We start from the raw sequence: 12,336 nt of genomic DNA, 5'->3' as shown, positions 1-12,336 counted from the left end.
CACATTAGTTGTTTATTTTATGCATATTTAATTGCAGTTTTCAGTGGTAGATGGAGAATGCAGCGAGGCGATGGAAAGAGGGGCAAATTGTCACCTATCTGTTATTTCTAAATCTGGAATCACTCCTCATCCCGTCTCAGCAGAACTGCTATTCTTTTTATTTCCAGAAGTCAATGTTTCTTTTCTAGCGGGTGCCATTTTTTGTTAAAGTCAAATGAGCTGAAGCTGGAAATTGAGTCGTTAGTATGTCATGTCAGTCAAGAGACATTCTTCAGTCAGAAGCCTTTACAGATTTGTTGCAGGATTGACTGCTACTGGATCCTTCCTGTCTACACCATCAACAACACCCCTCTGAAGTCACTTGAATATGGGTTTTGGCAGTTTCCCTTGGGATGAATTCAAAGATGCTCAAAATCTATCCTGACTGAGTGGAAATTACTTTGCTGTCGTCGTTCAGTTTATTCTCGATTAGGAAGTGTCTCACAAAAATAACACGACATGATATTGAAAGCTGTCACAAAAACGTTTGATTTTATTACAAAAACACGTTTCTGTACAAGTGGGTGTAAAATGATGAGTGAGTATCATCTACATAACAGTCCCTAAATGTGTAGCCCGACTGGGTGCTGGATGTGGAAACAGTTACAGTACAGGAAGATTTGGGTGCATAGCAACAGGACAGGAAGCTGGCTTTTTGTTTTTGTACCGAACAGGGCATTCTGAAGTCCAGACATGATCCTCATGTAGAAACGTTTAAACCTTAACAAGATTTTCTTTTTTCTTTTTTATGGACAACTGCATAGACTAGAAGTAATAGGAGCAACTGTTGCAAATCTCAGGTAGATTAAGTAGAAAGCAACCCTTACAAATAAAGCAGATCCGTTGTGGATAACATATTGAAGTAGTAATTGGCCTCCAATGGAAGGTCAAGAGTATAAAACAGGCACAGCACATCGTTGTAATTCACCATTTCCACCCAAACAACACACACCTGTCTTCCCCCGGGAAAATTAGTGATCTTGAAGAGAGCCTGTTACTTGTTTCCTGGACACGATTAACAACAGAGAGCTGGGGTGAGTATTTCTAAATGGACGTTAGGTTAGACAAGTCAAATTAAATATTTAAACTATTATTTTTGCTTAAAAAAACCTGTAATTTTACAAAAGGTCTACAGCTTGTTTCTGTCCACTTCTCGTCAAACATAGCTGTAAAACATCTTCATTTCTTCACCTTAATACCAAATGCCAAATTTGCTTCGCAAAAGACAAAAAAAACAACAACATATATAACATGTATATATATCTACGTATATATACACAGCAGACAGACACAGAAAAGTGCATATTCATACGAACAATGTGCTAAAACAGAAACTTTTCTAGAAAAGCATTCAGCGTTATTAAGAAAGCAGTAGCTTTAAATGTTCACAGTAATGTTAAAAAGAAACACCTCCGTCCACAGGCAGAACCAGTCCTGAGAAGGTAATCTCTGCGGATCAACGGTGGCCCGCTCTGTTTCAGTGCACTGCTCGTCACGCTATCTCCAGTGTATAAAACACAAAATGTAAAACCGTTGGAAGACATGTAAAAGGGTAGAAGACAAAATCACAACGTGGCCCTGCCAACAAGACAATTGTCCTTATATTATGAAAATTATTACAAAACTTAAGGTCAGCCTGATGATGTCAGATTGAGTGCTGTGAATAAGTGTTTCCCCCATACTGATTCTTTTTTTTATTTTTGCTTTTACGTCACTCTTAAATGTTTCACATCAAGCAAATTCAGATATCAGACACATATAGATTGAATAAACACAAAGTTCTGCTTCCAAAGGACAATTTCATGTACAATACAAAGAGTAAAAAGCTACCCAAATGTAATTGGCCGCATGTGAAAAAGTAACCAGCCCCATCTTATTGAATCATTTTCACTAGTCATTGCTGTCAGAATCAGTAGCTCACTTAAATAAAACCAATCACACAGTCATTTCTAAAGTTTGGTAGGGAAACATTTAACTGGAAATAAGTACAGCAGCAGTATATTGTTAAAACGTGAAACTTTCTCACTATAAAATATAAAAGTCAATATAGCGAGAAAAGTTCTTGTAACGAGATATAAAATTTGAGATATAAAATTCGTTAAATCAAGTTTTATTTCTTGTTAAAATGATAAACTTTCTGGTTATGACGAGACACAATATTTTTTTAAATGACAACGTTTCTTATTATTAGGACTATATCATAAGATATATATATTATGTCTTGTTATAGTGAGATTTTGATTTTATCTACAGTTATATTGCAATAAAACCAAAGCAGGTTTTCATTTAAACAAGAAAGGTCGTAACGGTGGAACAGCAACACATCGCAGGATATTTCAGTGACGCATAAAGAAAACACACTTAGAAGACAGAGATATAGAGGGGAACTAATTGTAACATGAAAAAATGAACATAATTTTACATCTTCTCACAACAAGAAACTTTCTTGTTTTAACAAGTTTATTTTATGTCATAATGAGAACGTTTTAACGAGGTACTGCTCCTGCGTATTTCTCAGAGTTCTGGCAGCTAAAGACTTCCATACATTGGAATCACAGTGACAGCCATAATCCAAAATAGTGGGCAAAAATCCATTCACATTAGTATAAAAAAGACTCATCACTGGTTCTTGCATACTTGAGGCGGCTGTTGTTGTTTCACAGGGCGGCACAGATAGTAATTAGTGTATAATTACTTTTTTTTCATACAGGACCAAGTTGCTTTCAGTAGCTTTTTCTCCTAATAAAAGAAACCCCCATTTTAACTGTATTTTGTCTGATTGGTCTGATTTAGTAAATCTGATGATCTGCGATGAGTTTAATGCTCTACAATATTCTAACGTGACAATAAAAATTTGAAGTCTGTGAGGGCCAGTTCATTTTCACAGCATTGCAGCATGGTATGTTTACGTTTAATAATTATTCTTTTGGACACTCAAGAGGATCAGACAGCAAAACAGGAGGTCCCACATTGACCTCCATAGTTTTACTCATTTTATCTACTGTATTTGGCAAATCGCTGCAATGATCAGGTTCTGTCTGCTGAAGCTTATATTCACAAGCACAAAAGAGTGAAACTGAACAAAAGCAGCTCTGAAAAGAGGAAGGCTCTGGCTACCATGCAGTTATTGCTCATGCAGAACTTTCTACTGTCTACGGAATCGGGTTAATGTATAAAATGGCAAAGTGGAAAAAAAAGGTTTTCGCTTGTGCCTGGATGGACTCCCTCCCCCCGTTATCTGCACCGTCTTCATGCAGATCCCGTACAGTCGCAGTCAATGTCCATCATCACTTTTCAGGATCACCTTTTCAAGATGGAATTTTCTTTTTTGTTTTTTTTTGCTTAAGACGGCGATTCGATGCTCCGATAGCTTTGCTTTGGTGGAGTGCTGCGGTAGGAACAAGAGGTTGTCATGTGGGTAATCTCTCAGCTTCATCTGAAAACGAAAGGCAGAGAGAGTTACCTCACCCTGTAATGTTACAAAAGAGAATGGAGAAACTCCACGAGAGACACAAAAAAATTATAATTTCCTAACCTGAAGGTGAGGGGGAGTTGTCTTCCCCCGCTGCGACAAACTGCAGCTCAGACCCCAGAGCTGCTATAGAGCTCCGAGGACGGATACACCGGTCACCTGAGAAACTCCGGCGGAGTAATGCCTGAAGGCCAGAAATGATAGACATGTTAGCAGAGCTGTGGCAGTAATTGTAGTAGTCAGGGAAAGTTTTTTTTTAAACTGTTTTACAGGAAAACACACACAAAAAAAATTATTTTTATTTTGAGATGCAAGCAACTTTTCTACATTGACATTGAGCAGCTAAAGCCTTTTCACTGACTACATCTCCCAGAATACTGTGCGGTTCTGGATTGGAGTTCAGTGAATATTCCATGTATTGAATATGGAATATTCTGCCAGATGTATTATCTATTGATATTGATCCAGAGTCTCTCCATTAATATGTTGTTACATATTTATTGTCCAGCCCTGATCTAGAAACAGAGCCGGTAGAAGCTGCAATGTTTTTTTGTTTGTTTGTTTGTTTTGTTGTCATTGAGTACGGAACCGCATCGATCGGGCTGGACGCTTGCCTTGCGCGTCATGGGGCTGGTGGGGGCAGAGGCACTGCTGTAGAGGCTGAGGCTGGAGTTGGACCGGCTCACGGTCAGACCCTTGGTGGTGCTTCCTGTCGGTGACAAGTACTTCTCTTTGATCTTCAGGTTGGTTCGACCTTTGACTGTTGATGAGAGAAAAGGAGAATTTGACGAAATTCTGTAACCTCCATTACTTTGTATTCATAACTGCCATTAAAATTGTTTCAGTGTTCAAAGTGACGTCATGGGAGCTATTAGGATCAGATAATTTATTTGCTTGTCATAATAAAATATTTCGGACATAGACAGTGGTGTATTATAGTCAGTATGACTGAGATTAATCTAGCCCATTGTTAGTAAAAATAGTAAGTAGTGCATGATTTGATGACAGAACAGGTTTAGATTCCAAATATAAAACATAACATTATTTATTTAATTAATCAATTTCAGAAGACGGTTCTTATAGATTGATATATGATGAAATAATCCGTTTATATAAACTTAAAAGAAGAAGTAATTAAGAAAATCCAAGGCATCACATTTCTGACTGTAATTTGTATACTAAAATATCATTTAAAAACCATTTCTGCATAAGTTCAGTCCTCATTAGATGGATTTATTATTTCATTTTGTTTCCAACTCCTCTTTTTCATCTCTATGTATGAGTCAGGCAGACCTCTGCACGGGTCATTCTTAACCAGGAACTCATCGAGCGCCGTCCAGCCTCCTCCAACCCGAACCATCAACGTGCTCCGCAGGATCCGAACCATCCGCAGCTGCTGGGAATCTCCAAACTGCAACGACGCACACAGGGAACATATGGCACATAACAATTCATATAGTGACACAAGTGAAAGTAGGGCAGATAATACAACCTAGTCATTTTAAAAGCTTACACTGCTTTGCAAAAATCTTTTTTTCTTTTCCATTTACAATCAAATTATTTTTTTATTGTATTTTTATTAGGATTTTTATGTGTTTAACTTTGTTTTGAGCAGTGTAAGGCAAAAATAATCAATCTTTTTTATTATTATTATTATTATTATTTTGCATACAGTGATAAGAACGGGTTTAGATTCCAAATATAAAACAACATTATTTATTTAATTAATCAATTTCACAAGAAGGTTCTTATAGATACAGAAAATACAGATTGTCACTTTATTTTGCCCATTTATGCCTATTTTATTAGTACCAAAGGTAACTAGTGCCCATTTATTTTGACAAATAAAACAATAATAATAATAATAATAATAATAATAATAATAATAATAATAATAATAAGCAGAAGATAAAATATATATTTTTTCCATTTTGTCATTGGTTGAATGCATACATAAATTTGCATAGAAAATGCTATTGACCACCTTTTCTTACACAAACACACACAGCACTGTGAAATTCCATCACATAAATACAATGAAGTTTGTTATTGTATCCAGACAAACATATGGAAAGGTTCAGGGGGTGTGAATACTTTTTGTAAGTCGCATTATACAGCAAGCGAACCTTCAAACTTTATGTCTTTTGGAAATTGTGTTAAAAAAGCTTTGATTGGTCAGACAGACCATATCAATCAATTGCTGTGCGTCAACAAAAAGGACTCACCCTGTATCTGTTGGCACTTATTTGTTCCACCTGGAATCTCTTGGGGCAGTTACACTGTGCTACCTGGCGACTCACCTATGGAGGGAAAAAGAAAACCCATGTTAGTAACAACAAATACCCAGCGTCATATTGCAGCTATTATACGCCTTCTGCGTTTACCTCTTCATTAATTTGATCTGCATCCAGTGTTTTCCTGTAGGGGTCTCTGCTAGGATGGAGCGCGCTCACAAACTCATAGTAGTCAATGAAACCGTCGTTGTTTAAGTCGAAAATGTTTGCCACTGCGTTCATCTCTAGAGAGTTGGTCGGAAATTCTACGGTTAAGACGTAGAACACAAGAGACATGTGTACCTTTAAGAATCATTGCTGAAGTCGCCAGCTGGAGGTTGAGCAAGATTTTAAAAAATGAAAGAAAAAAAACAGTAATGTGAATTTTACTGGAGGCAAGGACATAATCAGTGAACTCCTTCCGGCTGATCCGCCCGTCCTGGTCCCGGTCGATGCTTCGGAACACGTCTAGGATCCGGGACTTCAGATGACTAATCCACTGAATGTAACGCTTTCGCCAGATATTGAAGTCAAAGTTGGCAAATTCCTCCATCTGCAGAGATAAACAAAGCATGGCGACCTTTACGCAAACTGTTCCCGAGAAAACAGCTGCTATTCTTGTACTCAAGCAAGCAAATATCTTTTATCCATGTTTTTAAAAGAAAGAGCAAGGACCTCTCTGAGCATCTGCTGGTGTTGTTCCAAGCGATTCTGTCTCGCCACGGCCATTTGCCAAAGTTTCTGCCACTGCCTGACCAGCTGAATGAGCTGCGGAGTCTGAGGGTCGAGGTGCTCTAAGGGGACCGGTATGACAGGCGGCAGCTTCATAGTGCTTCTCCTCTCTGTACAACAAAACGAATGATACATGCATTTGCATTTGATGGTTGTGTGTTTGTTCACTGATTGCATGGAATCTCTAGAGCTCTCTTACTCGCAAACGGCCGCTTGATGGGGGAACCTCGAAGTTTAGGAAGGCTTTTGTGCTTGCAAGACTTCGTGGCATGTTCGATCTCTGGGAACTTTTTCTTCATTTCCCCCATGAACACCTGCCGAGAGCAAATGAAAATCCCGTTACATAGCGACATGTGTATGTATGCGATACCTAGTAAGTTTGCGTCCTGGGCAGAGTGCAGAGGAAAGGCGGGTTGTACCATGTGCTGCTCAATAAGTTCTTGGTTCTGCTCTGTTGTCTCAGACAGAGGCTCTTCCTCTCTGAGGATGAGAGACTCCTCCGCTGATGAGATCCAATCCAAAAGTCTCTGGACTTCTTCTTTCTCTTCCTCCAGTGCTGCCAAGCTGGCCTGGATCTTCTGACTTTGCTGCTGGGCCCATGTCTGAACCTGCCTCCGAAAACAGGTAACGACAGCATTTCTTAAAGGTTAACTTACTTTTACCATGAGTGGGTTTTGGATAAATAATTGTCTCAAAATAATTAACCTATTGTTGTCATACTACTGGTAGTAACTGTGGATTAGGTTTCAATGCCAAAAATAAGATTATTGCCCATCCAGTGGTGGCTATGTCCTTGTTGCAGCTGCCTTTATCCAATCCGAATCTGATCTGATTAATGAAAGGCCGATATCAATAACTGAGTGGTCAGCCCTGGTAAATGAGCAGGAGGCCACTCACTTGCATTATTAGCTTTGGATAGACTAATAACTAGCATGCCACAGCTGGTCAGACACTGGAAGCCTTCTCCCTCTGCTGGTCATTAGCATGAATAGGCCAGCGTTAGCATTGTATTTGCATACATTAGCCTTCCAGATGGTAGCTAGCATGCTTAGTCTGATCACCTTTGACTCATAGTTTTTATTTAAAGGAATATATCAAGAAAAATGGTTGGCATACAACATCTGTACGCATCATATATTAGTTGCCTTGATGTGTTCTTTCGACAGAGTGTACTGTAATCCAACATCACACCAATCGTAAACATGCTGTTTTGGACGGAGCTGAAGTTGGCTTCCAATTCGGCAACGCTCAAGTCGCTGTGTCATAGTTGCACAGCGACTTGGATTTCAATGTCAGTTAAAGTTGATCTAACAGAGAAGCATTGTGAGAAATTGTTTGGTGACTGGAAAGGTTTTTCAGCTTGATCGGTCCTACGGTGCCCAACCGACCGACCAAGCAACTGCTTTTAGATCAGGCTAACAACACTCTTGGGTGTGGATGTTGTTACTGAGAGATAAACATTCAGGTTAGCTATTTTAAGTAAAACTGGGTGTTCAAAACTGAAGTATAAAATTTGGGAGCTATTTATAGGAAAATTCTAACTAATCATTGAGTCATTCAGGTTGAGAAAGAGCTTTTCAGTGGATAACAGAAACGCTGGATGAATAATAGAAGGTTGTTCTGTTTTATGTTTTCAAGCTTTCGACATCTGTTTTGGAATATAAATAATATAATGACTGCTAACGGCAGAAGGGATTAAAAAGAAATCAATTCTATGTATTTTTTATGTCCTCTGATTATAGCTCTCTAAGAGAAATCCTGTAAATCCTGTATCCTGACGTCAAAGATTAACAAAACAGATTGGAATTCGAATGCAAATCTCTGATCAGTGGATCTGTAGTTTTTATTGTGGCATGAAGACACTCACCTCCTCATAGCGAGTCTTAGTGACACTGATCCAAGATTTGAGGGTTATTATGGAGTCTGGGTGACAAGAGGCCAGAATCTCCTCACCCAAATTCTGGATGTTCTCCAGTTCCACCGCTTGAGCGTGCAAGATACGTAGTGACTCCTGTGCAGGAAAAAAAGAACTGATCAATTTCACTAGTTTTTTCCAACACCAAAAGCTTTTATGCTGAAATGTCTAAAACAAGCTGCTATTAGCTATTCTCACGCATGAAAAAAACGATTAATGTGGAGGGAAAAAAAAGTCCGCTCTGATTTTCATTCGCCACCTGGCTTCTCTGTCCTTGAGCTTATCAACAATTTGGTATTCAGCAGCAGATTCTCTGGAGCAAATGAGATGGAAAAATAAATATTTCCTCTTGGGAAGGCTACAATATCTCGTTACACTGACCACGTGTTGCTTCTGGAAGGCAAGCAAACTGTTCTCCTCCTCTGGTATGACCCCGTATTTCAGGATCCTCTCCGCTTCTGTGAGCCTCTCCATGAAAGAGTGAACGAGACCATCAAACCTCTCAGCCTTTGGAGACAGAAGGAAAACACACATTCAGGGAAGTCAGATTTTCATACAGAAATCCTCAGGCACAGTTATTGCTAATCATAAGTGCGATTAGCAATAATGAGACATGTTCAGAACCGCGCAAAAATGTTCACACCACGTCTACTGTATGTTATCTGCGTTTGGTCCTGTTACAAACAACAAACTTCAGGGTGTTTTATTTTGATACCATGTGGCACATTAACGCAATGTGGATAATTGTGAAGTAAAAAAATGAAACATATTTAATTAAAAAAATATATATAAATGACAAAAATTTAATTTGTGGCTAACATTTCTAATAACTCAGACAATACATTTGAGTTGTTTCACTTCCAGCTTCATACGCCATGAATGAAATAATTGGTAACTTTTCTTCAAGTCTTGTTACAGATTATAATTCGTGTCAAGGTTTGAACTTTGACATGGCCATTCAGACACGGTAATATGCTCAATAATATGGTAACAAGAGCTACTATGAATAATGGCTACTCCATCATTATAATGGAAACCTAACTTCAACTATATTAACTATATCAACGCTGTTAAATTGGCTCAACCTCAGTTCTGACTTCCAAAGTAAATTAAATGCAGCATTATTTTGGCAGTTGATGAACTGGCCTTTATTTAGAGGCATCAAAGTTAAAGGAGCTAATACAAATGTTTGACACGTTTTTAAGATTTTTATTTACTTATTTATTTTACTTTTTGCGTTTAGTGTTGCTGAACCGTATAAAGTTCCAACAAAACCTACCAAAGTTGTTGCTTTTAGTGTTGCAAAATGCGAAAAAGGTGAAGGGATTTCTTTTTTAAAAAAACCTTCACTTCCAAATATCGTTTTCAAATAAGCTTCCAAAACTTGGTTCGCTTTTCGCATGACAGAAATCCCAATACGAGAGTGAATCTGACGTAGTGCCAAGCGGAGCAAAACCAAAGCAGTTTGTACCTGCTGCAGAGCCGCCTCCAGCCTGTCCTGTTTGCTCACTGACAGCCTGCACACGGCGTCCCAGCGGCCCTCCAGCTCCTCCATCTGCTCCTGCAGCCAGTGAGCGTCTGCGGCGCTGCTCCGGGTCAGGTCCCTCACGGAGCGCTTCAGGGTCCGTATGCAGCCGGCCCGCTTTCCCAACTCCTTCTGGAAGGCCTGACAGAGAGAAAGAAACAACCTCCGACTTGATTCCCCAGAAGACCAGATTGGTGACCAGATCTGGCATCAATTAATGTATGAGATCTGTGACTAAGCAAGAGCTTTGAGAGCTGTGTCGCAGGAATGATACCAAATATGGAAATGCAATTGATTTCCAACTTGTATTTAAATTGTAGGCTGACTTGAATATTCTACGAAAAAAGAAAATCTTAGCAGAATTAATAAGTACCTTATGTTTGTCTATGAGATTGGTGACCATGTCTTTGTCTCCACCAACAGGAACATCCTCAGCCAGATGGGGCTCTGCTCTGTACAACCAGTCACTCAGCGCGTGCAGAGCATCAGTGAATCTTCCCGAGAACAGCAGGGCTTCCTCTAGTTTATGTTGTCTTAAAGACAGAAATCACAATAAGTGTTTTTTTGGGTTTTTTTTTTTACTAGACGTACCAGCAGGTAGAAGTATGATGCTGTCCTGTTTCAGTTTTAATACCTCTCGATAGACTTGCCGCCAATGGTGTCCCATGTGTCCCTGAGTTCAGCCAGCAGGTTTTCCAGATGCTGCCTGTCATGGCCGCTTCGTGCTTTTTCGTGGAGGCCGCGGCCGCTCTTCAACGTGGCATCGTATATGGGCCTTTTTGATCTCAGCAGTTTCTGAAACTCCTGTGTATCGACGGAAAAGAAAACAAATGACCAAATATGTTCACGTGAAGTTTTTTTTTTTTTTTTTAAACTACAACCATTTTATTTTCCTCGGATTTGGACATGAACTGGTCACCGGTGTCATGGTAAATAAATTTTTAAAAATTTCATCGAGCCTATTTAAATGAGTTTTTATGAGATGTCAGAGAACTTTCTTTAGCTGCATGGATCTAAGAGTGCACAACACCGCCCCTCCCTGAGCTGTTGCTGTGTACATCTGGTCAGCTGGCTGAAAGATGGCAAACTGAGCTCATTTATAACATTTTTTACACAGTTTGTCAAGTTGTTAACAAGCACACAGCATATATTAGCTCTTTAGAGGCCCACTGCTGCTCTATAAAGTGTAGAACCGCAAAACAGTAAAATATCCTATGAAGCACCTGAATAGCAGAAGTTGTGACTTGCGTTTTAGGCCTGTCGTTATAAGGTTTTTGCTGGACAAAAACTGTCCCAGAAGTTACTGCAATAAACAATAATGTTGTTGTTTTGAGACCATTTTCAAGTAATGCAGCGGCATAATAATGAACAAAAACATTCTCAAAGATCAATAAACATTCAATTCTAATGAACATTTAACACTGGAACTGGAAGGCTAAAATAAATACACAAAGGAACAGAAACGACAAATGAAATGAATTATGAAGTCTGTGTAAACAGAATTGTTTACAAAGCTGTCCTTCACAAAAAGAGATAGTGGAGACCAAAGCACCAGACTGAAGACTTCAGTCATTCAGCTTTCGGTAGAAAGAGGGAGAGAAAAGAGGAAAACAATAAATCACACAAATGGAAATGATTGAGTTTGTTTTAATTTATCATGTGATTAATTGATTTATTACTTATTGCGACAGGCCTACTTGTGTTTACTATTTTCTTGTGAGATTTATTATCGAATTATGTGCCTCCTGAAGTTATTCCATATGTAATTTAATTTACAGTAGGAACAATAGTTGTTTTTTGCTTTAAATGATATTGTTTAGTTCCTGTTTTATATTTATTTGTAACCCATTTTTACTGGAGGCTCTCAGAGTGAACCTCATACCTTCTGCTCTACCAGCTGCTGCTTTATCTCCTTGTGAGACGCTCCAATGTCCTTATGCGTGTCCAACGTTTGTTCGACCTCGGTCATCCAGTCCACAAGGAGACGCCACGATTCAGTAAACTGAAAATAACAGAAAAAAGGGAAGAGTGGATGGCAGTCTTTTTCTAAGTGCCTATTTTTTTCCCCCCATGTGGTTGTGTCGTTTTCATATCTTCTATTACCTGCTTGATGTGTTTCTTAACCTCCTCCAGCGTCCTGCCTCTCTCTGACGTGCGCTGCAGGAGCTTCTTGTGTCGATCCTGAACCGTCAGTATCAGATTGTGGATGACATCGCAGTCTTCCTTCCTGCTCAGCTCCGTCAGCCTGCATCCGGTGTTCTCCACCGACGTCTTCTTCTCGCCGTAGCCGTTGACCTCATTCAGCAGGACCTGTCCCCGTAAAACACACGCTTTTAATCCAAACACACGTCGTCGGAGAGAAAAACAAAAGCCTAAGCGC

The 12,336-nt window shown here is 39.3% G+C and overlaps 1 protein-coding gene across 2 annotated transcripts in view; it reads right to left on the bottom strand.

The window, feature by feature from the left end:
- Window positions 1-504: 504 nt before the first annotated feature.
- macf1b (microtubule actin crosslinking factor 1b) overlaps window positions 505-12,336 on the bottom strand; it is a 34,799-nt gene continuing 22,967 nt past the window's right edge. For both annotated transcript variants that reach the window (XM_028016798.1, XM_028016797.1), the window contains exons 24-40: window positions 12,060-12,266; window positions 11,839-11,958; window positions 10,591-10,760; window positions 10,330-10,489; window positions 9,903-10,097; window positions 8,813-8,938; window positions 8,384-8,527; window positions 6,936-7,124; window positions 6,716-6,830; window positions 6,460-6,626; window positions 6,175-6,337; window positions 5,896-6,050; window positions 5,737-5,811; window positions 4,805-4,922; window positions 4,126-4,271; window positions 3,575-3,695; window positions 505-3,475 (exon numbers count right to left, since the gene is read on the bottom strand). In XM_028016798.1, coding sequence (XP_027872599.1) covers window positions 3,450-3,475; window positions 3,575-3,695; window positions 4,126-4,271; window positions 4,805-4,922; window positions 5,737-5,811; window positions 5,896-6,050; window positions 6,175-6,337; window positions 6,460-6,626; window positions 6,716-6,830; window positions 6,936-7,124; window positions 8,384-8,527; window positions 8,813-8,938; window positions 9,903-10,097; window positions 10,330-10,489; window positions 10,591-10,760; window positions 11,839-11,958; window positions 12,060-12,266 — 2,397 coding nt within the window. In that variant the 3' untranslated portion in view covers window positions 505-3,449. The remainder of the gene's footprint in view (window positions 3,476-3,574; window positions 3,696-4,125; window positions 4,272-4,804; window positions 4,923-5,736; window positions 5,812-5,895; window positions 6,051-6,174; window positions 6,338-6,459; window positions 6,627-6,715; window positions 6,831-6,935; window positions 7,125-8,383; window positions 8,528-8,812; window positions 8,939-9,902; window positions 10,098-10,329; window positions 10,490-10,590; window positions 10,761-11,838; window positions 11,959-12,059; window positions 12,267-12,336) is intronic.

Source organism: Xiphophorus couchianus, chromosome 5 (genome assembly GCF_001444195.1).
Source record: "Xiphophorus couchianus chromosome 5, X_couchianus-1.0, whole genome shotgun sequence".
NCBI classification, from domain to species: Eukaryota; Metazoa; Chordata; class Actinopteri; order Cyprinodontiformes; family Poeciliidae; genus Xiphophorus; species Xiphophorus couchianus.
Note: the sequence above shows the minus strand (reverse complement) of the source record. Positions and strands in the feature narration are given on the sequence as shown.